Genomic DNA, 23,897 nt, shown 5'->3' with positions numbered 1-23,897 from the left:
CACACACATTTTCGCCTGTTTTCTGGATGTTCATAAAACACAAAAAAGCAAAACAAAACATGAGTGTTCATTTTTCACTGCCCTATTTTGTGTTTTGGACTCTTTTTGTGTTGCTGCCGCTGTGCTCGTATATACCCATATTTGAGGATGAGCACATTTGCAAAGTGGCTCCGAAAAGAAGCACCTTTTGACCTTGTTAATAATTTTGTTTTTTACCACTCATTGCCCAAGGAGAGTGGCAACGACTTTTGCCAAGGGGTGGTGGCCGAACATGCTCATTGCTTTCATGCTCTTTCACAGGGAGCTTGCAAGCACTGTTGCCTGGCTGGCGGGAGCGCACTGTTGCCTGGTTGGCGGAACCGCATTGTTGCCTGGTTGGCGGGAGCGCACTGTTGCCTGGTTGGCGGGAGCGCACTGTTGCCTGGCTGGAGCGCACTGTTGCCTGGTTGGCAGGAGAGCACTGTTGCCTGGCTGGCGGGAGCGCACTGTTGCCTGGTTGGCAGAAGCGCACTGTTGCCTGGTTGGCGGGAGCGCACTGTTGCCTGGCTGGAGCGCACTGTTGCCTGGTTGGCAGGAGAGCACTATTGCCTGGTTGGCAGGAGAGCACTATTGCCTGGTTGGCTGGAGCGCACTTTTTCCTGGCTGGCGGGAGCGCACTGTTTCCTGGCTGGCGGGAGCGCACTGTTTCCTGGCTGGTGGGAGCGCACTGTTTCCTGGCTGGCGGGAGCGCACTGTTTCCTGGCTGGCGGGAGCGCACTGTTTCCTGGCTGGCGGGAGCGCACTGTTGTCTGGCTGGGCGGAGCGCAACGTTGTCTGGCTGGCCGGAGCGCACTGTTGCCTGGCTGGCCGGAGCGCAATGTTGTTTGGCTGGCCGGAGCGCAGCATTAGGAGCGTAAAGTTCAGCAGCTTAGCAATATTGCCGGCGTGAACTGGCTATAAATAAGGATCAGTACAATACTGAAAAAAGATGGCACCAGCCTTTTAAATCTTACTTACAAGGGCTTGCTCACATGACCTTAAAACATCGGATAGCATTCAGCCGTGTTATATCAGGTGGCACTGAGACCAATGTTATATTATGGGGCAGTGAGATCTGAATTCTGCAAGTGGCTCCAGAAATTACACCACGAGCGCCCACTCAAGTCTAAGGGTGCAAGTAAAACATGGGACTGCACTCTGATGTCATCGAAGTGCAGTCTGCCATCCGTGGACTTAGACAATGGAGAAAGTGGAGAAATTAAGTTCTCCATCTTCTCATCACCTGTGATAAGATTCTCGCGTGAGAAAATCAGACTCTGAATGTCATTAGTATTATCGGTCCGATTCTCTTGCAGAGAAAAACATTGCTTGTGTGACCCCAGCCTGTCTAATTGTTGTTAAGTGCCAACTGTTTCCATTTATTTATTAATGCTATTTTTATTTTATCAGGTTTCTGTTTGTATTATTGGGTCCAACTGGAAAGGCAGCACAGTACCATGAAATAGGAAGATCCATTGCTACATTAATGACAGATGAAGTAAGTGATTTTTTTTTTTTTTTAAATTTTTGTTGCTCTTCAAAGCCAAATCTCTGAAATGTTTCCCCTGTAGTTTGTGTGTTCTGAGCCCTATCTGCGGAGTCTTCTCCACTTCTCCCTTTTACTGAGATCATCTGTTTTCTTCCATTACAGATATTTCACGATGTAGCATACAAGGCGAAAGATAGAAACGATCTTCTTGCAGGGATAGATGAATTTTTAGACCAAGTTACAGTCCTACCTCCGGGAGAGTGGGATCCAACAATTCGTATTGAGCCACCAAAAAGTGTTCCTTCTCAGGTAAGATCACATAGGACTACGAAGACGGGTAGAAGTGTCCTTAATGTGCCCTTGTGTATTTTGGCCCAATCCGTCTGATCTGACTCTAGACTATGGGGCCGAGTCCAGTGGTGCATTCTGCCATCTGTCCATGTTGGAACTATTGTGGATCCGAGCGTTGTCCTTGTACATGGTCATCTGAGTTTGGCCTCAATTGGTCAGAGCTTAAAAAAAACCTTTTCAAGGCTTTTTTTTTTTGCTGTTTTGCCCCATTGGCCAGTCCTCATAAAAAGTCATTTTTCTTACGACACATTCGCAGTTTCTTCCTCTTATATAATTTTTTTGGTCTATCTTCATATTTTTTCTATGAGGTCCAGTTAAAACCTTTCTCTGTACTCAATCAGGAAAAGCGAAAGATCCCAACTATACCAAACGGTTCCACCCCAACAGGTGAGACGATGAAGGAGGAGCAGCATCATGCTGGCCCCGAGCTTCAGAGAACGGGAAGGTGTGTACCTACAACTTGCTCTTTTTCTGTATTTATATCACCACTGAATGATATTTCTTTTGTAGTGTGAGGAGTTAATACCTTATGGATTTCTCAATTAAGTGCTGATGATTCTGAGCCTTTTCTTTGATGGCAGCCTTCATTGAGAAACCCCATAGGATTTTTGTAGTGACATTATTAGGCAAATATATTAAAAAAAGGAAGCGGTGAAACTATTACAACAAAATGCAATATATAAAGTATGTTGATTTATATAACATGTCCTGTTGTTTAATTCGGCACTAAATTTACGCAGAATTTCCCCTTTTTTCCATTCTGCTTAGCCTCTGCTGATATTACATCAGATAGGTTGTCTTACAGAATTGGAACGCCAGCAGGGCCGGTTTTAGACAAAGTGGGGCACCAAATGCTCACGTATTGCACCATCCCACAGAAACATTTTGGTTGTATTTACAAGCGCTGAGTTCAGGTCGCTAAACGAGCGATCGACAATATTGAAGTCGTTTGACGCTTACGCCCAAGTTTCTTTACTCCGGCTGAGGAAGAATGATGGGGACAGATAGTCCTCGATACAGTATAAAGCAGGTCCCATATAGTATAATGCACGGTCCTTGATAGAGTATAATGCTGCCTCCTTCATATACTAGCACGCACGCACGCACGCACGCGCACACACACACACACACACACACTCTATACTGTCAGGCCCCTCTTACTCACTGCCCCATAGCAGCCGCGCCACTGGCTGGGGGTCCTTGGAGGAGTCGGGGCTTTAGGCAGCTGCTTGGTCTGCCTGCCCCTAACACCGGCAAGGACCCCAAACAAGTGCAGTCTAACTCTAAGGCTGCCGTCACACTAGCAGTATTTGGTCAGTATTTTACCTCAGTAATTGTAAGCCAAAACCAGGAGTGGAACAATCAGAGGAAAAGTATAATAGAAACATATGCACCACTTCTGCATTTATCACCCACTCCTGGTTTTGGCTTACAAATACTGATGTAAAATACTGACCAAATACTGCTAGTGTGACGGCAGCCTTAGACTCACTTTTAACATAGAAGGTAATAGTATCCTTTAATTAAAGGGCAAATTTGAAGTATTAGCAGAAGTCACCCAGGTACTGGCGATGGGGTGGAGGCTTAATCGTTGCAACAAAATTGCACTTGGTGCTTTCACGTATGGGCAACAGAAGAGTGGAAGAGGGTGGTGATGCTTCCTATTGTTAAAAACCAATGTCCCGATTCATTCCACATTTTGATAGCCATCATCTCACCACATGAATACATTAAAAATGCCACAAAAAATGTAGCATTTTAACTAAGAAAAAGAAAAAAAGCAAACTTTAAAAAAGCCAAACCTTTTTAGGTAGCTAAGCATTATAAATTGGTATATGTCCCCTTGACTGATATTGAAATCAGGGGAAAAAAAATTGACATCCATATCATAGCCACGGAGAGCAGCTTGTCCGATAAAGACTGACGTTTTCTGATTGGCAAATAATGTTACTGGGAAAACGTCATGGGTTGTTTTGTTTTTAAAGGGGTGAGTACAATGTACATTATACGTGGTGAGAAAGCACCAATGACAGCAGGTAATGGCTGTTAAAGGGGTTCTGCAGTAAACAAATTATCCCTTACACACAGGATAGGTGATAACTTTTTGATCAGTGGGGCTCCTACCGATCAGCGGAACGGGGCGACTTTTATCCCCTTTAGAATGGATTGGCAATGTGCAGTCTGCATTCTCTATAGGGCAGCAAATTGGGGAACTTTTTACTGCAGCCCCATAAAAAATACTCCTCTGTAATGGGGACAAAAGTTCCCCATTGGACAACACTTTAAACTCCATTATAAAGAGGACCTTTCACCAAATTTCTCATGTTGAACAGGACAAACAATGCAATGGTGGCTGCAGAGTGGAATAAAACACGTGCTTTTTTACTTTTTCACCGCTCCGCTGCAGAGATATTAGCAATTCAAAGTATTTAACACCTAATGAGTTCACTTTTATCCTTAAGTAGTTGTCATCAGTTAGCAAATCCTAGTGAAGATTCAGGCCGCCATAACTCGAGCGAGGATCACAGCACAATGCTGGGACTGGCCGTCGCCTCTCCCGACATGAGTGACCTAGAAATACATGCTGTCACACTCCGGTCTGGAGAGCCGCCGGCCAGTCCGAACATTGCGATGCGACCCTTGTCCGAGTTATACTGCCCTCTGACTCTACCCATACAAGGAGAAGTACATGCCCCTAGTGAAAACTATCTGATTACACCCACTTAAGTTAACTCCTTAGAGGCCAAACACTTTGATTGCTAATATCTCCACAACAAACAGTTGAAATAAAAAATAAATAAAAACATAGTTTTCTTCCACTCTGCAGCCACCATTACATCGTATGTCCAGCTCAACATAAAAAATGTAGTGAAAGGTCCCCTTGAGCTATAGTCAGAACGCATTTAGTCACTACATATACTCCGTTAGATAATGTAAAAAGTTGATTACAACATAAGAATATTGTATCTTCTGGTAGAACAGAAAACGTAACCATTTCCTTCCATAACGTAATTATTGGAATGTCTTCTAAAATGAATGAAATCTGTAGCATAGTGTCACATCCGATCCAACACACATTACAGCATGCATTAAAATGTGCACACGTCTCAGCTCCCCCACCTCCACCACATTTGAACAAGAATTTGTAAAGCCCCAAAGCGAACACTGTACTGTGCAGCAGGTGTGTAAGGAGGAATGTTCCCCTCATCGTAATGGTATTGGAGCAAGTGTAGAAGAAGTCGTCCTATGTAAACGATGTACATTAACTGACCACAATTAGTTTCTTAATACACTCCTCAACATTGAAATAGTAACCCCAACACTGAAAATTTTTGTAGAATTAATTGAAATCATGGGATCGATGGACATGTTAATCATATACAAATGATCAAAATATCTCGATTTATTCAGTATTGCATATGAGTGCCGACATGAGCATAAAAAAATACACGCACTTGCACACCTTGGCTGCTATCAGGGAGGTTATTAAAGGGACACTGTCACCCGAATTTGGAGGGAACAATCTTCAGCCATGGAGGCGGGGTTTTGGGGTATTTGATTCACCCTTTCCTTACCCGCTGGCTGCATGCTGGCTGCAATATTGGATTGAAGTTCATTCTCTGTCCTCCGTAGTATATTTGCACAGCACAGGTGTGTACTATGGAGGACAGAGAATGAACTTCAATCCAATATTGCAGCCAGCATGCAGCCAGCTGGTAAGGAAAGGGTGAATCAAACACCCAAAAACCCCGCCTCCATGGCTGAAGATTGTTCCCTCCAAATTCAGGTGACAGTGTCCCTTTAATGGTTGTCCGAGGAATGTTCTGACTCGATTATTTGCATGCTCAAGTGCATTCAGCAAGATCCACTGCTGGCTGCTTCCATTGCTGTTTCCAACCAATGACGTCCAAGATGTGCTCGTTTGGAGACTTGCCTGGAGACGCTGCAGACTGCATGTTTGGGCCACGCAGGCTGCCCACAGTAGCACCATTAACATGTGGACTGATCTCGTCTTCTGGAACGCTTTGGAGAAAAGGACACACCACTGGTTCTATCACCAAATCAATGGAAAAGCTGTGCTGTTGGCATCCCGGAATGAAAACTAGAGAATGTTGGCTATCACCCCACACCTTAGTCCTTGAGGTAGGATCGGTGTGAAGTTCCCTCGTGAATGCCTCTTCTTGGCATTGCCCACATGGTCTCCAGATGGAGACTGGAGGCTGAAATGATGCAATGGGACAATGCCTTAAAGAGACCGGTACTAAGGAACATCACACCGGCCCTTGTCTCGGGATCATGGTGTGGGATTGCATAATGTACGGTATCCAGCCCCCTCTAGTCTTATATTAATTTGTTTTAGGGACCAGTAGTACGATCATTTCTCCAACCTGTCCCAGGAGGTGGTTTTCAACACTATGACATCAGGCTGCATGTTGCTGGTGCTACTGTGAGCAGCCTGCATGGCGTAAATGTGCCACCATGACAATTGTGCAGAGAGCTGCCAGCATTGAATCTCTTAATTTGCCTAACTGGATTCAGGGTCATAGATCATTTCTCAGACAACCATTAATATACTCATTGACGGCAGCAAAGGCTGTAAATGGAGGGATTTCTGTGGATGGCCCTCGCACTAGATACTTAACATTTTAATAAACATCACAATTTATTGTTTCCATTTATTCATTGTTTGCATATCATCACCTTGTCTATTAATCCTGTGATTTCCATAAGTCCATGACTTTTCTTGTTGGTGTTGCAGCTTCGATATTGAGTGTATAAATATATCAATTCTGGTTTAATGTCTCATTAACTCTTATACTTAATGGGAAAAGTCAGGCATTCTTTTAACATGCTGATATTTTTATGACTTTGTTGCATTTTGTTGCTGAATAGCTTTCATGATACTCCTTTGTAAGTACGGCATATCATATGTTAATGTGTAATTATTCCATGTTGTATATACTTTCCTTTTTGCAGTCAGTATAGTCAATGGGAACACGGTGGCTTTTGCCCGTTGTAAATACAGTGACATCCCAAACATAATAAACTAATGGTTTAGAATGAGGAAAGCAAGCAAGACTTCTGGAGAGGTGTACCCATATTAAAGATTACATTGTCGGCCCCCATGGGAAAACTAGTCTCCTGGACAGGGTTATGATTAGTGATGAGTGAACGTTCTCGGATAAGGTGTCATCTGAGCATGCACTTGTGGTAACGGAGTGTCTTCGGCGTGCTCGAAAAATATGTTTGAGTCCCTGCGGCTGCATGTCTCACGGCTATTCAACAGCTGCAACATATGCAGGGATTACCTCTTTACAGCAGCGGGGAGTCGACCATATTTTTCGAGCACGACGAAGACGCTCGATAAGTACACGAGCGTAACACCTTATCCAAGCGCGTTCGCTCATCACTAGTTGTGGTGACTGGGAACTTCACTTGAGATATATTCTGTTCTTGCGTCTCATGTCATCGTCTCCTTGTACGGGTGGCATTGAGCATGCCTTTGGGTGCAGGGTTTTGGTTGGTACTCGTAAACCATGTAATTCATACCCAAGATTGAGTATCTCCTGAGTGGAAGTTGCACTGGACTTCTGACCCTGGTTGCTCATTGGCATTCAGGGTGCCGTTCATATCTTTCATATGGGTAGACATCTCTTGTATTAATAAGGAAAGCAGAACCGTAACTAAGCAAGTAGTTAGACTCCTGCAGTGTACAGTTTGACAAGTTTCATCTCACCTATTTAGGCTTTTTGGTGGTTTGATGCTTGACATCAAAAGGAAAGCTCCTTTTTTCTTGAGTGACTTCAAGGATGCATTAAGCCTGCAGTGCCTGGCCTCCGTTCTTTTCCTATACTGTGCCTGTATGTCTCCTGTAATCACTTTTGGAGGTCTTCTGGGAGAAGCCACACAAAACAGAATAGTGAGTACAAAAGAAAGATTGGTAGTGCCCAGGCTTTTATTAGCCCTTCTCAGGAAGGTGTCCTTGTGCATTTGTCTCACGTGTTCATGCTTGATCCAAAGAGTCTACCCCACAGTATTTGACCTTCCCCCTGCTCACAGCTCTGACACACTTTGGGGGAGACCAAGTGAACAGAAGATGCAAGGTTTAAGGTAAAACAGTTTTTTCCCTGGCGTCAGAGAGTCCATAAGCAAGAAATGGGGCCACAGCGATCTGCAGAGAGCACTACACCAGGCAAAGTTTTTATTGGTATATTCATTTACAACCAGGTCTTGTATATTTGGTTTAAATCATTGATTTTTAGCCATTTCTGTTCTTATAAGCTAACATGCACAAGTATTTCCCCCACACAGCTTTTCATTTCAGGTATAAATTATGTGCGTACAGTGGACATAGTGATGTACATATGGCCATAATGCAGCCTCGTTTAAGCATCCATATTACATCTGCAACTCTAGACCTCCTATAACGAACTTACATTAGGTCACTATAGAACTATCCTTACATAAGGTCTGTTGTGGTTGTAACAGGGGTGCTATATTTTGACAGTGTTAAGGCTATATACAAGTGATTTAAAGAGGACCTGTCACTTGCTCAGTCAAATAGTTAAACACCTTGTAAACCTTCCTTAGCTCCTCCGATTCTGATTTTTTTTTTTTTTCTCTCTGGGTTGCTTCATTGCAGAGATTTTCACATTTGCTTCATCTGGAGAAAAGTATGTGAAATCTCTGCCTCCAGTACAACTGCAAGAGTTTTCACTGGGGTTTGCACTTTCACCCTTCCCTCCCAGATGCGGTCTGAGACTGCAAATCACAGCTCAGAGCTGGTCTAGCAGTGTCTATGAAGGAGGCGTGAAATTGTGCGCCTCCAGAGTAGACTAAAGAAACGCCCAGTCGAACTGCAAGCAGAGATTTCTCATGCTGTGCGCCAAAACAAACAAATGTGAATATCTCTTCAATAGAGCAACGCAGAGCAAAACTGGGAAAAAATTGCAGAACTAGGGGAGATCAGGGATGTGTAGAAGGTGTTTAACTTAATTTTTAGGAGGAAGTGTCAAGTCTTTAAGTAGTATTTCCACAAAAAAAAAGCCGTTTAATCACTTATATTTGTTAAATATCTTGTCAGAAGTTTCTTCATTATAGGTGTTTTCCCCCATCTTTTCCCCCAAAGTAGCAACTGAAAATGGCTGCCCTTCATAATGGTGAATCCCATGACTTCCCAGACTCTATAGTGGTAAACTTGTAATGCATAATATAGTCTATGGGAAAACTAGGCCTGTTTCTACAATGAAACCTTGATGACATGGGACATGTCAAGGCAGCCCCTTTTTCGAAAGAGGGAACGTATCGGTCATTTAACATTATGATGGAAGAGGGTAGAAGGGTTATGCCACAATAACCTGTCATCACCTAGTGACTGCCTTGCTGATCGCTGGGGGTCCTACACCTTGGACCGCTACCTTTTATCAAGAACTGGGGTCCTAAATCCTCTGTTGGGATGAAACGGCGGCCGAGCATGCACACTGCCACCTTGTTCAAGGTTTGCGAGGCTGAAAGACAGATATGCGCTACATGCTGCTACCTAAAATCGCATGATTATCCACTGCCTCGACAATGGGAGACTCGGGACCACTGTTCTCGTGATCTGTAGGGGCCCAGCAGTTAGCAATGTATTGCCTATTCTATAGATGATAGATGGATGTGTTTTTTGTGGAAATACTCCTTACTTGTTAAGAATGCAGCCACTGCACCACTATACACTGATGTAATAGAATTGTGTTACTTCATCTATGGGATATATACATATATAGATAAAAGTTCACAAATTTGCTCCTCAAAGTGGCCTTTACATAGTAGCCCCTAGTGGCGGTCACTTGCCTTTATAAATAAATGAAATATTGGTTTTATGATAATCAAAAGCTTGAAAAGCAAACTGTATAAAGAGGGCAAGAAGGTAAACTGTGCGCATAATTGCTAAGTAATCCATTGTATAAGCTTGCTGTCAGTACAGGGACGCACAGTAAGAAGATGTACCACGGGTTTATAAAAGCATTTTGCTGGTCTGAGAAGAGTCAATAATGTGTTTGAAAAAATAACGTTCTTTCCATATTGGAGGTATTGGGTATTATTAATTGTTATTGTGATTATTATTTTTTTTTTTCTGATTTGTAGTTCACAAACAAGGAAATAAATATTTTGTCTTGTTTTCAGGTTGTAACGTGTTTTAAACATTTTTTTTTTTCTGCGTTGCTTTTGTGTGTTAGGCTTTTACTATACACGCAAACCTAAAATGATTTTTTTTTTTTCTTTTTTTTTTTCCTCAGAGTGCAATAGAGTCTCTTTTTGGAGCATCGTTGACGGGCATTGCCTATTCTCTCTTTGCCGGACAACCTCTGACGATATTGGGGAGCACAGGACCCGTCTTGGTGTTTGAAAAGATCCTGTTTAAGTTCTGCAAGTAAGTATGATTCAGCACTCGAAGACGTGTCCTTCACCGACCAGTTTTGTGTCTTTTTTTTTTTTTTTAATTTTTTTGTCTAAATCTGTACAGTTGTTAACTCACTTAACTATGAATTCAGGTTTTGCAGGAAAATTCCCAATTGATAGTTAAAAAAAAAAAAAAATGAGGATGTGTCACACGGTACCTAGATAAGCAAGAGGATCTGACTTGCAGAAACCTTTGTGTGCACCTTATGAGCGAAAAAATAGTTTTTCTAAATTAACAACAGTAAAAATGCAAGTGCTTTCATCATACACCTAAAAATAAAGGGTATTTCCACAGACATGTACTGCATATCTGCAGATTAGAGAACAAGAGTCGCACAGTTCGCTTTGTTCCTACTTTTCGGTCACCTCTTCCGTCACAGCGCTTGTGGAGGGTCTAGTTACCCCGATCTGGAGATATATTTGGAACTCGCCTCAAGGGCCTGAGTCTACCAGATATCCCTGCCATCGCCTGTAGATATTATCATTATCCATGTGAAAATGGGTATACATAATAAAAAACAAGTACAATAATTTTAAACCATACAAGTCACCGACTGGTACAGGAGGAGCGAGGATCCTGCCCGCGAGGGCTCAGACTACAAGGGATGGGTGAGGCTACAGTGGCCCGTTCAGCACTATGTTGTGGACTGGTGTCTAACTATTCCTTTGACATAATGATTGACATAAATGAAGCAAAACCTAAAACTTTGGACTACTGTTAATGTCTTTTCTGGCTTTGTCCATCTTTTAAATGAAACTGAGTCTGTTGTTCTTGTTTTGGTCTCTTTGGCAGATTGAAGTTACCGTAATGATAGTGGTTGTGCCCGTTTTTTTTTTTTTAATCTTTTGTTCTTCCTTTTTTATAGGGACTATCATCTGTCCTATCTGTCTCTACGCACCAGCATTGGTTTATGGACGGCCTTCCTGTGTCTGCTGCTGGTGGCCACGGATGCCAGTAGTCTCGTCTGCTACATCACACGGTTTACAGAAGAAGCGTTTGCTGCTCTCATTTGTATTATATTTATTTATGAAGCTTTGGAGAAACTCTACCACCTGGGGGAAAACTACGCTTTCAATATGCACAACGACCTCGATTTGCTGACAAAATACTCGTAAGTATCCTATCGCGATAATGGAGGTTTTATGTGTTTCTGGGAAAAGTGCCACCAGCGAGAATTGGGTTCAGTTGAGTAGGAAGGAATTACTTCTACTTCTTCTTGCTGGATCCATTTCTTGCTATGGCTTGGCAAAAATGACAGTGGCGTTATTCCAAAAAAACGCCGTGTGTGAGACCGCCCTTAACATGACACCTGTGATCATGCGAGAAGCTTCTCTCACTTCATTCCATAGACGTGTGAAGTCTTTTACACGTTCTTATGCCTTGAAAGAGCACAGTGCCTCGGGCGACATTGTGGAGTTAATGTACAGCTGGTAGAAATGAAACACACCCAGATGTAGGATTTCCTTTTACAGAAGACTTGTTAATATTTTGCACATCTTCCTCTGTGTTGGCCGATCTGATGGCTCTGTTCACACTTCCGACCATGTGTGTAATATTACTGATCAGCGCATCATTATCAAGCTTTACTGGCTTTCAAAGTGGGATGACTAGCATTAAAGGCATTGGACACATTCAGGCAAAACTGTGATAATGTCCCAAGATACTATGTAAAATGCCTCCATATTTACCGCATGTACGACTAGGGTCAGGGCTCTCAAATTTGTCATCGCCAATTTCACCCAAACATGCCTTTTTATATATATATATATATATATATATATATCCTGATCTTTCCAACAGTTGTCAGCACCCGTCACATGTAATGAAGTTAAAGGGACAAAAACAAAACTGTACCTAAGCACTAACAGGCAGCTAATTGCAGCTTACCTGCTTGTTCTGCACAGCACCGTTTTTCCCAGGCACAGAACTGTCATATACCGCTCCTGCCAGGGATTCGGCTGCCTCTGCTGATGCGATGGCACGGGACTTCCGCCATCATTCCGGTCCGGCGGTCAATCAGAATTCTATCGAAAGACCTGTCCCGTCGACAGAGCAGAAAAGAAGCCTCAGAGGTGTAGACATGACGTCAGCAGAGGCTCCTGAATCCCTGCAGGAAGGTCTGTGACGCTCTGTGCCGGGGGAAGAACGGCGCTGGGCAGAACAGGCAGGTAAGCTGCAATTACCTGATAGTTAGGGCTTAGATACATTTGTAAAGTCTCGGATACCACCTTTAATAGGAATGTTCTTCGGAGGTGAGGATGACTCAGGAATGTTTCTTCTTCCAGCCTGTAGGGTTTTATGGTTTTGTCTAATGTAGTAATATATCCAAATATTAGTTGAAAATTTAAAAAACCCTGTAACTTTGCCTGTGTATTTTAGTATATTTATATTGTTGGGTAACATTTGCTCTCTAGATGTGTGTGCGCAGAGCCTGCCGCCCCCAGCAATCAGACTCTGGCTGCATGGATGGCGAAGAATATCACTGCCAGCGAAGTCCCCTGGAGTAATCTCACCGTGTCGGTAAGTGGCAACACGAGCGTACTGTGATGTCCCCACTATTCTCATTACACAAGGGGTATCGTTCTAAATTCACCAGAAACAAGTCTTTAAAGTGAATCCGGCAGCAGGATCTCACACCCCATATTTATATGCACATATAACTTTTAAAGAGAAGTCCAGTAATACCTTTACATGGCCAGTCCGTTCCTCAGTTACGGAGAAATCGGCGTTTGAATTAATATGTAAATGCATATGGTAGATCTAAAGCCCCCGTCACTCCAGCTCTGTTTCCTGTCCAGCACTGTTGCCTCTTCTTGCTTTACTGACAGCCCCTACTCTGTGTGACTTCAGGCTAAGGAGCCATTAGTCAAAAAATAGGAGGTGGCAGCGGTGGGTGGGAATAGAGCTGGAGTGACAGAAGTTTCAGACCTACCATAGCCATTTACATATCCATTCAAGCGCTGATTTCTCCATAATGCCAGAATGGACTGACCATGTAAAGTTATTGCCGGACTTGTCTATGTAAGTACTGTACTATGCACATATAAGTTGTTTGGGGTGTGAAGTTGTGCTCACAGATTTCCTTTTGTCATTTGCAATTTGACAGCATCCTGCATTTTTCACCCATATTTATGTAAATGACTTTTAATCATTGTATATTTCCTCCATTTCTATATGTTCCTCACCATTGGCAAGATCTCTGCTTACGGTCAGTGAAAATTCAGGTAGAGCTGACTAGTGAAGGAGAGCAAGCAGCTTTCTTGTAGGGAGCAGTGCACTAGTGTCAGCCACATGGCTTCTCATGTGGAAATATGGATTCACTCACTGATAACAAGTCCATGTTTTAGGAGGTGGCAGACGTTTTCATTCTATAGCGATTTACCCTTAATTTGCATTCATTTAGAAAAACATTTTTCAAGTTTTGTTAACTGATCTTCTTCATTCTACATTTTGATTTCTAATCTTTCCTAGCAATGTATCGACCATCACGGTTCGTTTGAGGGTCCAGCTTGCGGTCGCCATGGTCCATATATACCAGATGTTTTCTTCTGGTGTGTCATATTATTTTTTACAACCTTCTTCCTTTCATCCTTTCTGAAGCAATTCAAGTTTAAAAATTATTTTCCAACTAAGGTATGTCCCTTTTTTTTTTTTTGTTTCAAAATACAGAAAAATAAAAATGTATATGTAGAATTGCAAACCCCAATGACAAGCTGCTGATTCTCCGATCCACAGCATGTCCAGTCTCAATCTCCTTCTGGTTAGCTAGACTTTACTCATTTTTCACTGCCAAAGTTCTTCCTTCTTTTACGTATGCAGTGACTAAGAATAGTTAATTTAAGTCGCCTAATAAGCTGGTTGTTAAAATGTATGATCCTGCTATAATAAATGGGAAACAGCCAGGATCTCATTTGTCATGTGGTTATGTATTGTCGATCACCCAGATCATACATAAGGCTAGCCTCACATTTCCATAAAAAGGCGCTGTTACAAATTCCATGTTTTTTACTTGGCGGTTGTCCACCACTTGATCATTGATTTAAGGGTCTAACACCCAGCGCTGTTCTCGGTGCTGGCCGGTTGGAGATGCTCAGTTGCAGAGCTGTAACCTCTTCTGATAGTGGCTGGGGATGTGCAGTATCGGGCCGCAGCCACTATAAGAAGGCTGAGCAGTTCCGGCCCGCCGCCGAGCATACTGAGAACAGCTTCTCGGCAGGGTGCCAAGTGTCATACCCGACCGATCAGACACTGATGACCTATCCTGAGGATAAGTCATCAATGATAAAGGGGTGGACAACCTCTTTAAATAGAGCGGCTTTTCTAGTAAAATAATGGACACCTTAACAGAAGCCTGATAGACTCCATTATAGGTTAATAGAATCATTCTGGCCTCATTGTCGCCATCATCTGAGTGATTTGTTATGAACCACAAATAACAGAACAACGTACAGAGGCAGTGTGGCTTGTCACTGAGCTTACAATGCAATGTTTTCTTTAAATCAACTGTATTTCCTCTAGGTACGATCTACGATCAGCGATTTTGCCGTTTTCCTCACTATTGTCATCATGGTCCTCATCGACTACCTTGTGGGTATTCCATCACCAAAGCTCCACGTTCCTGAAAAGTTTGAGGTAAATAAGCCAAGTTTTTTCGATTTCCTATAAGAATCTTTAATTCGAAATCCTTACGATCTGTAATGTCTCCTACTAAGGCCAGAACAGAGTGTGTGTGTGTGTGTGTGTGTGTGTGATGGTTATAGTCTTGCAACCCTAATTTAAGTTTATTAAATTAGTTAATTTGTTTCCTTTTTAAGCCGACTTTGAAAGACAGAGGATGGATCATAGATCCTCTTGGGCCTAATCCTTGGTGGACGTTACTTGCTGCGGCCATCCCGGCCTTGCTATGCACTATTCTTATCTTTATGGATCAGCAAATCACCGCTGTGATCATTAACCGGAAGGAACACAAGCTAAAGGTGATAATCTACTTGTTGCAGATTCTTCTAGAATAGCTCTTCAGGCATCACGCTGACCCATAGGATGCTGAATTATTGTAATCTTGTGTGGCATAGTTGTACAACTCTATGTAGACACTTACCAGTATCCATTGGATTGGTGAAAAAGGTCTAATCGCTGTGGGCACCATCAATCACTAAAATAGGGTCCTGAGCCCCCTTTGCTCCTCACTGCACAACAAAAGTGAGAAAGACTTTGAATGGAGCAGTGGTCGAGCTTGCACCATGCTGTTTGGCAGATAAAGACATCCAGGGCCTGTACTCGGGTCATAGCTTTGTATGGAGTGGAGTTTGGGCAACTGTTCTGATGATCATGGGGGTTCCAGCGATCAGTTCTTCATTACTTAGCTTGTGGATTGGTGATAAGGCATGCACGGTGGCTCAGTGGTTAGCACTGCAGCCTTGCAGCGCTGGGGTCCTGGGTTCTAATCCCACCTTGGACAACATCTGCAAGCAGTTTGTATGTTCAGAATAAAGAGAAAAAAATGCAATCGCACAGCCGCTATACGCTAGACCCTTACTGCTCCAGGGGCAGAAAAATGCACTATTAAAGCCTTTTGTCAGAAAACAAACTAAACTGGATCTGTTGAAGTGCTCACATAGCACGAAACAGCTGTCATCCTTTTTTGTATTCACATACCCTCCTTGCACCGCATGATCTCATGTGAATAAACCGCTTTGATTGTTCATATACCGGTGAGTGCGCTTTCAGTCTCTTCTTATGTATCAAGTTTGTATGTTCTCTCTGTGTTTCCTCCGGGTTCCTCCCACATTCCAAAGACATACTGATAGGGAATTTAGATTCTGAGCCCCATCGGGGACGGCGATGATAATGTGTGCAAACTATAAAGCAGGGGTGTCAAACTGCATTCCTCGAGGGCTGCAAACAGGTCATGTTTTCCGGATTTCCTTGCATTGCACAGGTGATAATTTAATCACCTGCAGAGAATGATTCCAGCACCTTGTGCAATGCTAAGGAAATCTTGAAAACACGCATGGTGTGAGGCCCTCGAGGAATGCAGTTTGACACCCTTGCTGTAAAGCGCTGCGGAATGTTAGCGCTATATAAAAATAAAAGATTATTATTATTAAGGCCCCCACCTCCTAAAGACCTGAAACTTGTATAAAAAAATGTTGGGCTACTCTCTTGATCTTTCTGGCCTCTAGTTCCTATATGGAATGAAAACTGTTGTGGCGCTGCTTATCTTCTCCTATGCCGGGCCTGTGTAGATATCTGTTGCAGCGCTCCTGGAAGCTCCTGCAGCCTGGTGTCCCCCCACCACCTCACCAACCATTAAAATATAAAAGGGCTGATACTAGAACAGGACACCAAGTGTAAGATCATGTGAGTGAGTTGAATAAGTAATGGTTAATTCTTCATATCCAGACGAATCTCCGTAATGTACTGTGTGCATATCTGAATATTTTCAGCGACCCTAAAATTGGCACAAAGCCCCGAATAAATAGCTGCTTTCGTGGGTAGTTATTATCCAGTAATAAGCAGCTGACCCATTGTAAGAACGTGAGATCCTACAGCCTGTAGTAAATTATGGGAATCCTTTATGATGAATGCAGGTTACTATACATATCACATTGTATTTTCATCCCCTAGTAGTAATGTGTCTGACGGCTTTACGCTTTGTTTGGCTTTCCAGAAGGGTTGCGGCTATCATCTTGACTTGTTCATGGTCTCCGTCATGCTGGGGATTTGTTCCATCATGGGCTTACCGTGGTTTGTAGCTGCAACTGTTCTATCCATCAGCCACGTTAACAGCTTGAAAGTGGAATCCGAATGTTCTGCTCCAGGAGAGCAGCCAAAATTCCTGGGCATCAGAGAGCAGCGAGTGACGGGCCTTCTGATCTTTGTCCTGATGGGACTGTCTGTATTCATGACCTCTGTATTGAAGGTAAGGTGAGGAGCACAGTTCTGGCTAGCTTGAATATAAAGGATGTCTTTATGCCAAATCTAGCAGAGGGTAGCACATGATAAATTTACGTCTGTTCTTTTTTTTTGTTGTTTTGGATGGACATGCTGTGTCCCTATGTAAGAGGCAATGCACAGACAAGACAAATGAAAAATATGTAAAACTTGAAAAAAAAATAAGATTTTTTTTTTGTTGGTTCTGAATTAGTCATGTTTTGTCTCATGGTGTTTGTGTAAAAAAAATAAAATAAAAAACAAGCATGTAAAGCAACTAACACACTGCTGTGTATGCTTTTCCAGTTTATTCCAATGCCCGTTCTGTATGGTGTGTTCTTGTACATGGGCGCTTCATCATTGAAGGGTATTCAGGTTAGTCCTCTTTCCTTAAACGCGCTTTCTTATACTGGACAATCGCTTCTTGTCTGATAAAGTACCTCCGGTATAAAAATAAATAAATAAATACAGTTTGAAACCACTTTCTCTCCTCCTGGACTGGAATAGTTCTTATTCTGATGTAGTAACAATGTCGGCCCTGTGTCTTATGGCAGCTACATAACCGAATTGTCATATGACTGGTGTAGCCAATCAAAGGTGTCCGTTAGCGGGTTACTGCCCTGCCTATTCAGTACACATACACGCTCAGCTACGTAGAGCATGCATATATTTAGTCTAGAAAAAAGACGACTGAGGGGCGATCTAATAACCATGTATAAGTATATAAGGGGACAATACAAATATCTCGCTGAGGATCTGTTTATACCAAGGAAGGTGACGGGCACAAGGGGGCATTCTTTGCGTCTGGAGGAGAGAAGGTTTTTCCACCAACATAGAAGAGGATTCTTTACTGTTAGGGCAGTGAGAATCTGGAATTGCTTGCCTGAGGAGGTGGTGATGGCGAACTCAGTCGAGGGGTTCAAGAGAGGCCTGGAGGTCTTCCTGGAGCAGAACAATATTGTATCATACAATTATTAGGTTCTGTAGAAGGACGCAGATCTGGGGATTTATTATGATGGAATATAGGCTGAACTGGATGGTTAAATGTCTTTTTTCGGCCTTACTATGTTACTATGTTACCGGTGGAGGAGTCAATGTTTGGCCAGCTTCAATGCAAATTGTTTAGCCAGCTTAAGTCTTCTTCTTATGGACACTAATCTTTCGACGTATACCTTACAGTTTTTTGACCGCATCAAGTTGTTTGGAATGCCTGCAAAACACCAGCCAGACCTGATCTACCTACGTTACGTTCCCCTCTGGAAAGTCCACGTGTTCACGGTCATACAGCTGACTTGTCTTGTGCTGTTATGGGTGATCAAAGCCTCTGCAGCTGCTGTTGTGTTCCCAATGATGGTAAATGTTGTTCTCCGCCATTATTAAAGTGCTTGTATCGAAGACGATTTAGAACGGTCATCAATGTCTCTCTTTTTTTTTTTTCTCTTTTTAAAGGTTCTTGCACTGGTATTTATTCGCAAACTTTTAGATTTCGGTTTTACCAAACGTGAGTTGAGCTGGCTGGATGATCTGATGCCTGAAAGTAAGAAAAAGAAAGAAGATGATAAAAAGAAAAAGGAGAAGGAGGTATGTGGAAAAGGGTAAATATTGAAACCGTTAGCGGGAACCTGCCGCCAGGTTTTTCCCATATAAAGTATGGCCACCCCCATGAGGGTCTTTTCACAGCATACCGGAATGCTGTAAAAAAAAAAAAAAAAAAAAAAAGTGCTCAATCCCTGTTGCAGATTCCGTCTGTAAGTATAATGAAAGCTATTTTTGGGGGGATCTGCAAACTGGACTGTGGTCTTTTCAACAGCATTCCAGTATTCTGTGAAAAAGGCCCTGATGGTGGTGGCCATGCTTTCTATTGGGGAAACCTGGTGACAGGCTCCCTTTTAAATGGCGCGTCGCACACTGGGATTTGGGCTATTCTCTACTAGCTTGAATTCCATAGGTTACTGTGGTCTCTAGTAGGTTACATGTACTGTACATATTCTGTATATATTCTTTATTTTGGAGGTTTGGCAAAGGAGAGATTTTGATGTGACCGTCTCCCTCTCTCCTTTCCAAAACAAGAAGCTAGCCGATAATTCACCTGCGTTATGTAATCTAGATGGCAATGTACAGTGAGAGGGCTGCAGACATGTTTTGATATCTGTAATTATTTTATAATTACAACATTCAGTACTCTTTTAAAGGTACTTTTGAGAATATTTTGGGACTGTTTTTTGTGGTTTTATAAAGCCTGAATGTGTCCCACACTCACATTTTGACTTACTACATTTTTAATGTACTACATAGAGGAATAAGCAAGTATGGAAAGTTCTCCGGTAACTTTTCTCATTAAATATATGTAGATTCTGCAGTCAGTGCTGTTTTATTGCTTTGAAAAATCCAAGGAAACTTTTTTTCTGATAAGCTTCATGTTCTTGGCTTTCAGGAAGCTGAACGAATGCTTCGGGCAGAGGACAGTGATGTGCAGCTTGCTTACGAGGGCAGAAGCCTTCTTCAGATTCCTGTGAAGAGCCTGAAGTATAGGTATGCAGGACACAACGTGCCATAGTTCCGGGTGCACATATATTTCCTGACCGATGACATGTGCTTTTGGCACCTGTTGTTGTTTTAATTCTAATGAAATTCTTCATCCAAGTAGCATTTCCCATTAATGTCCAATCTGCGTTTTAGGCCCAACACTCTGTTCTAGCTTTTAACATTCGAGCTTTGTTTTTCTGATGCAGAACTCCAAATCCTCTGAATAGATGTAAATGATTCCATTTTGTCTGTGTGCAACTACCACCAGGGATCATGTGAATGTGACAATAGTCTGTCTGTACATGTTTATACGTGAAAAACGCAGAAGGTGTCTGAAATTCTTGTGCCATACTGGCTCAGCCTCTGTTTTTTTTTTTTTTTTGCCATCAACTATTTTTTTTTGCATATATCAGATATGTATAGTTTTATGATTTGCGCATTTCTAGTAGCATGTCATTGCAGATGCCATAGGCCCCTAGGTTATCCCTTTGGCATATGGAGATAAGTGTGCATCCGTGCTGGGGTCTGCATGTATTATACAGCCGGCATTTGGCTGTAACAGCAGCGACTGGAACTGGCTCCGATCGCTGCTATTTTACCATTTATATAAGTCACAGTGGCAATTAAAGGTAACAAACGCAAGTGCACGCACCAACGTGACCATGGTGTTTGGGGCGCTGCTCAAAAACTCCCATGGTTGCCATCTTGGTACTCCTGTGAAGTCTAGCCACATGTGATGCTTCATAAAAGACAATCAACAACAATATATACTAAAATAACATAGTATTGTAGTATCTAGAACAAGCAATTAAATTAACTCTTGTTCAAGCCTCCTAAAGGAACTCAATCAATTAAAATATCAAAATGTGTTTTTTGAAGGGGACACTGCTCACAGTATTCTATGGAAGGGTGTCTTTAGGCTGCTCTACATGATCACCGATGGCCACAACACCTTGTAAAGACCATAGGAAATAGCGTTGAAAGGCTAATATCTCTGGAAGTACATTACGGATAAAAAAAAAAAAACCCAAAAATTAAATGTAATACTCAGAGGAGTAGTGGAAATAGAATAAGAACAAAAACTGACCACCTTTGACCTAGTGATATGTCTTCTTTAAATCCTCTGGGGAGCATTGCACGGCTATAGCTCTCCCTATGCCAAATTGGAGCTCTCCCTTTGACCCTTTGCATTTCCGTGCATGCTGTGCACATAACAGAACCGCTGAGCTCCATCGTGGAAACCTTTCCATGGAAGGAAACCTGAGCGTGTTATTCCCCAGCAAGCGGATTTCCATGATCATGATTTCACTGCAGATCATGTAATGGAGGCTACATGACCTGACTGGTTGCCAACTATTGCATTTTGTTTTCTAAATCCACACAATATGAACCATATGGATTACTCTGGATTTACATGCATGTATGCAGAAAAAAAAATACAGGTCTTTGTCTCTGTGATTTCCTTGTCTTCAGTTTTTCCATGAAAATGGGACGTGTGAGTCTTCTTCTTGTGATCAGTGCTTACGTTCAGGTTGGCTAATTACTGAGCATTCGTTTCATTGTTAATATTCAGTTGATGGCATTCACCCGCATTTTGCTTCAAACATTTGTAATTTTCTCTTTGCTCCTGTGTAAGTGGAAAAGGAAAGAGACTTTGCTTCCAATTCGGATCAACCAAGTAACTAAATTAATGCTTTTGCCGAAGCCGCTACTAACCACAACCTATGTTTATTCTCTAGCCTTGACCCATCAGTTGTAAACATATCAGATGAGATGGCAAAAACTGCACAGTGGAAGGCTCTGTCTATGAACCCTGAAAATGCCAAAGTAACCAAGTCTAACCAGAGGTAGCTATCAGTTCACGTCTTCTTTGTCTCCTGGCACTTCTGGGGAGTCACGCACGAAATGCACCGACATTGGCTCATGTAGGAGTTGTGTACAATGTGCAAACATTCTTAGAATTATTCTATTTTTTTTTACTCTTTCTTTTGTTTTATGATTTAGTTTAAAAACCCCTTTTTCTGCATGCACGCTGCATCAGAATTCTATTGTGTGACCTGTTTGGACAAGGCATTAACTTCTGAAACAGAGAGTAGCGTTTATACTTTGTGGATTATAGACACGTCCTATTTAAGGAAGAAGAATTTTCATTAGATGAAAATGGTCTGATGAACGTGGTGGTCATCAATCGCTCCAGACACATCACATACTACATCAGACAATATTTAATTATGATTAAAAGTGTCCCTTTAATTACTTTTATAAAAATTTCTTCAATGTGCAGGACTTTGTGCCTTGTCAGTATTTACAATCATTGCTACATCCACTTTTCACATGTTAAAAAAAAAAAAAAAAAGTTAGTTTTACAGGGGTTGTCCATCTTTTGGGCACAATTTTTTTTTTCTTACCCAAATGCTTGCAACGGGGGCTAAAAATCACTATTGCAATTGGGTTTCATTAAAAATTTTCCCCAAAGGTGGACAACTCCTTTGTAAGCAGACATCATTAGATATAAGGGTATGTGCACACATCAGGATTTTCTAGCGGTCATTTCTGCCAGAAATCCCCATGCGTTTTTTTTTTTGCGTTTTTTCCCAAATGCATAGAATAGCGGGAAAAACGTAGAAAATCCGCAAAATTAATGAACATGCTGCTTTTTTTTACCGCAATGCGTTTTGTTTTTTTTGCGGAAAAAAATGCATCATGTGCACAAAAATTGCGGAATGCATTCTAAATGATAGGATGCATATGTCTGCAGTTTGTAATGCGTTTTTATCGAGAGAAAAAACGCGAAAAAAACCTGAAAGTGTGCACATACCCTAACAGGTTTTGTTTGTTTTTCAAGGGGCTGTCCCACAATCACAACTTAACATCTATTCACAGGATATGTGATAATTATCTGATCCCTGGGGTTCTCACCACTGGCACTCTTCTGATCACAATAGTAGGGGTTCTTCTGTCCCCTGTTTAAAGGGAGTCTGTCTGCAGGATTGAATTCCCCAAACTAGTAATATGTGCGTGTAGCTCTTTCAAATACCTTTTACATGGCCAGTCGTTCTTCAGTTAATGAAAAATCAATGTTTGAATTGATATGCAAATGATGCTTAAGAGCCATTTGTAGACCTCAAGCCTCTGTCGCTCCAGCTCTATTCCCTGTCCAGTGTCGCCTCCTCCTTCTTGACGGACTACCTCTACCTCCATGCTGGGTGACCTGTGGCAAAGGAGCTGTCAAGGAGGAGCAGAGACATAGGCTTCAGATCTACAAATAATTATTCTAACAATTGAAAGCTGCTTTAGCATGCAAACATGAACTGTGTGAAATTAGAATTGCACTGCTGCTTTAGAAAGTTAAAATGAAGATTCTTGGCACATCAGCCAATTCATGTGTGCCCAGCACACAATGACAAAGCGATCCTCTTTGCTGGGAACTTAACCTAATGTGAATCCTCTCTTGAGCTGGTAGTGTGTGTGTGTATATATCTCCTTTAATATCATTAAAACCGCCACGGGCTGATGGGTGCAGTGCTCGCTCACATTAGGTGTTCTGCATGAAAAGTACCGTATGTATGGTCTTCACAGCTAAGAAACCTCCAACATTGTCACATGTTCATTCGTAGTGTAGTTAGATAACTGACTAGCACTATGTGTAGAATAGAAATCTAAGTAAATACAATATATATACTGTGTTTGTGTATATGTATGTATATATATTTTTTTTTTTTTTGAGAGAGAGATATATATATATATATATATATATTATGTATGTTTTAAGGGGTACTTCCGTCTGTCTGTCCTTCTGTCACGGATATTCATTGGTCGTGGCCTCTGTCTATCATGGAAATCCAAGTCGCTGATTGGTCGCCGCAAAACAGCCACGACCAATCAGCGATGGGCACAGTCCAGAAGAAAATGGCCGCTCCATACTCCCCGCAGTCAGTGTCCCCGACGCTCGGCTCCCCGCAGTCAGTGTCCCCGGTGCCCGCTCCATACTCCCCTCCGGTCACCGCTAACACAGGGTTAATGCCGGCGGTAACGGACCGCGTTAAGCCGCGGGTAACGCATTCCGTTACCGCCGCTATTAACACTGTGTCCCCAACCTTTTACTATTGATGCTGCCTATGCAGCATTAATAGT

The 23,897-nt window shown here is 42.3% G+C and overlaps 1 protein-coding gene across 3 annotated transcripts in view; it reads left to right on the top strand.

Annotated features, from left to right (window-relative positions):
• The window catches only part of SLC4A7 (solute carrier family 4 member 7), a 176,740-nt gene that overhangs the window by 143,892 nt on the left and 8,951 nt on the right, over positions 1-23,897 (top strand). For all 3 annotated transcript variants that reach the window (XM_069730008.1, XM_069730009.1, XM_069730010.1), the window contains 16 exons: positions 1,429-1,516; positions 1,670-1,816; positions 2,200-2,303; positions 7,604-7,778; positions 10,141-10,274; positions 11,170-11,415; positions 12,719-12,824; positions 13,776-13,937; positions 14,823-14,936; positions 15,119-15,280; positions 16,975-17,226; positions 17,544-17,612; positions 18,417-18,590; positions 18,687-18,818; positions 19,672-19,769; positions 21,503-21,610. In XM_069730008.1, coding sequence (XP_069586109.1) covers positions 1,429-1,516; positions 1,670-1,816; positions 2,200-2,303; positions 7,604-7,778; positions 10,141-10,274; positions 11,170-11,415; positions 12,719-12,824; positions 13,776-13,937; positions 14,823-14,936; positions 15,119-15,280; positions 16,975-17,226; positions 17,544-17,612; positions 18,417-18,590; positions 18,687-18,818; positions 19,672-19,769; positions 21,503-21,610 — 2,271 coding nt within the window. The remainder of the gene's footprint in view (positions 1-1,428; positions 1,517-1,669; positions 1,817-2,199; positions 2,304-7,603; positions 7,779-10,140; positions 10,275-11,169; positions 11,416-12,718; positions 12,825-13,775; positions 13,938-14,822; positions 14,937-15,118; positions 15,281-16,974; positions 17,227-17,543; positions 17,613-18,416; positions 18,591-18,686; positions 18,819-19,671; positions 19,770-21,502; positions 21,611-23,897) is intronic.

The sequence above is a fragment of the Ranitomeya imitator genome, chromosome 6 (genome assembly GCF_032444005.1).
Source record: "Ranitomeya imitator isolate aRanImi1 chromosome 6, aRanImi1.pri, whole genome shotgun sequence".
Taxonomy (NCBI): domain Eukaryota; kingdom Metazoa; phylum Chordata; class Amphibia; order Anura; family Dendrobatidae; genus Ranitomeya; species Ranitomeya imitator.
This window is presented reverse-complemented; position numbering and strand designations above follow the sequence as displayed.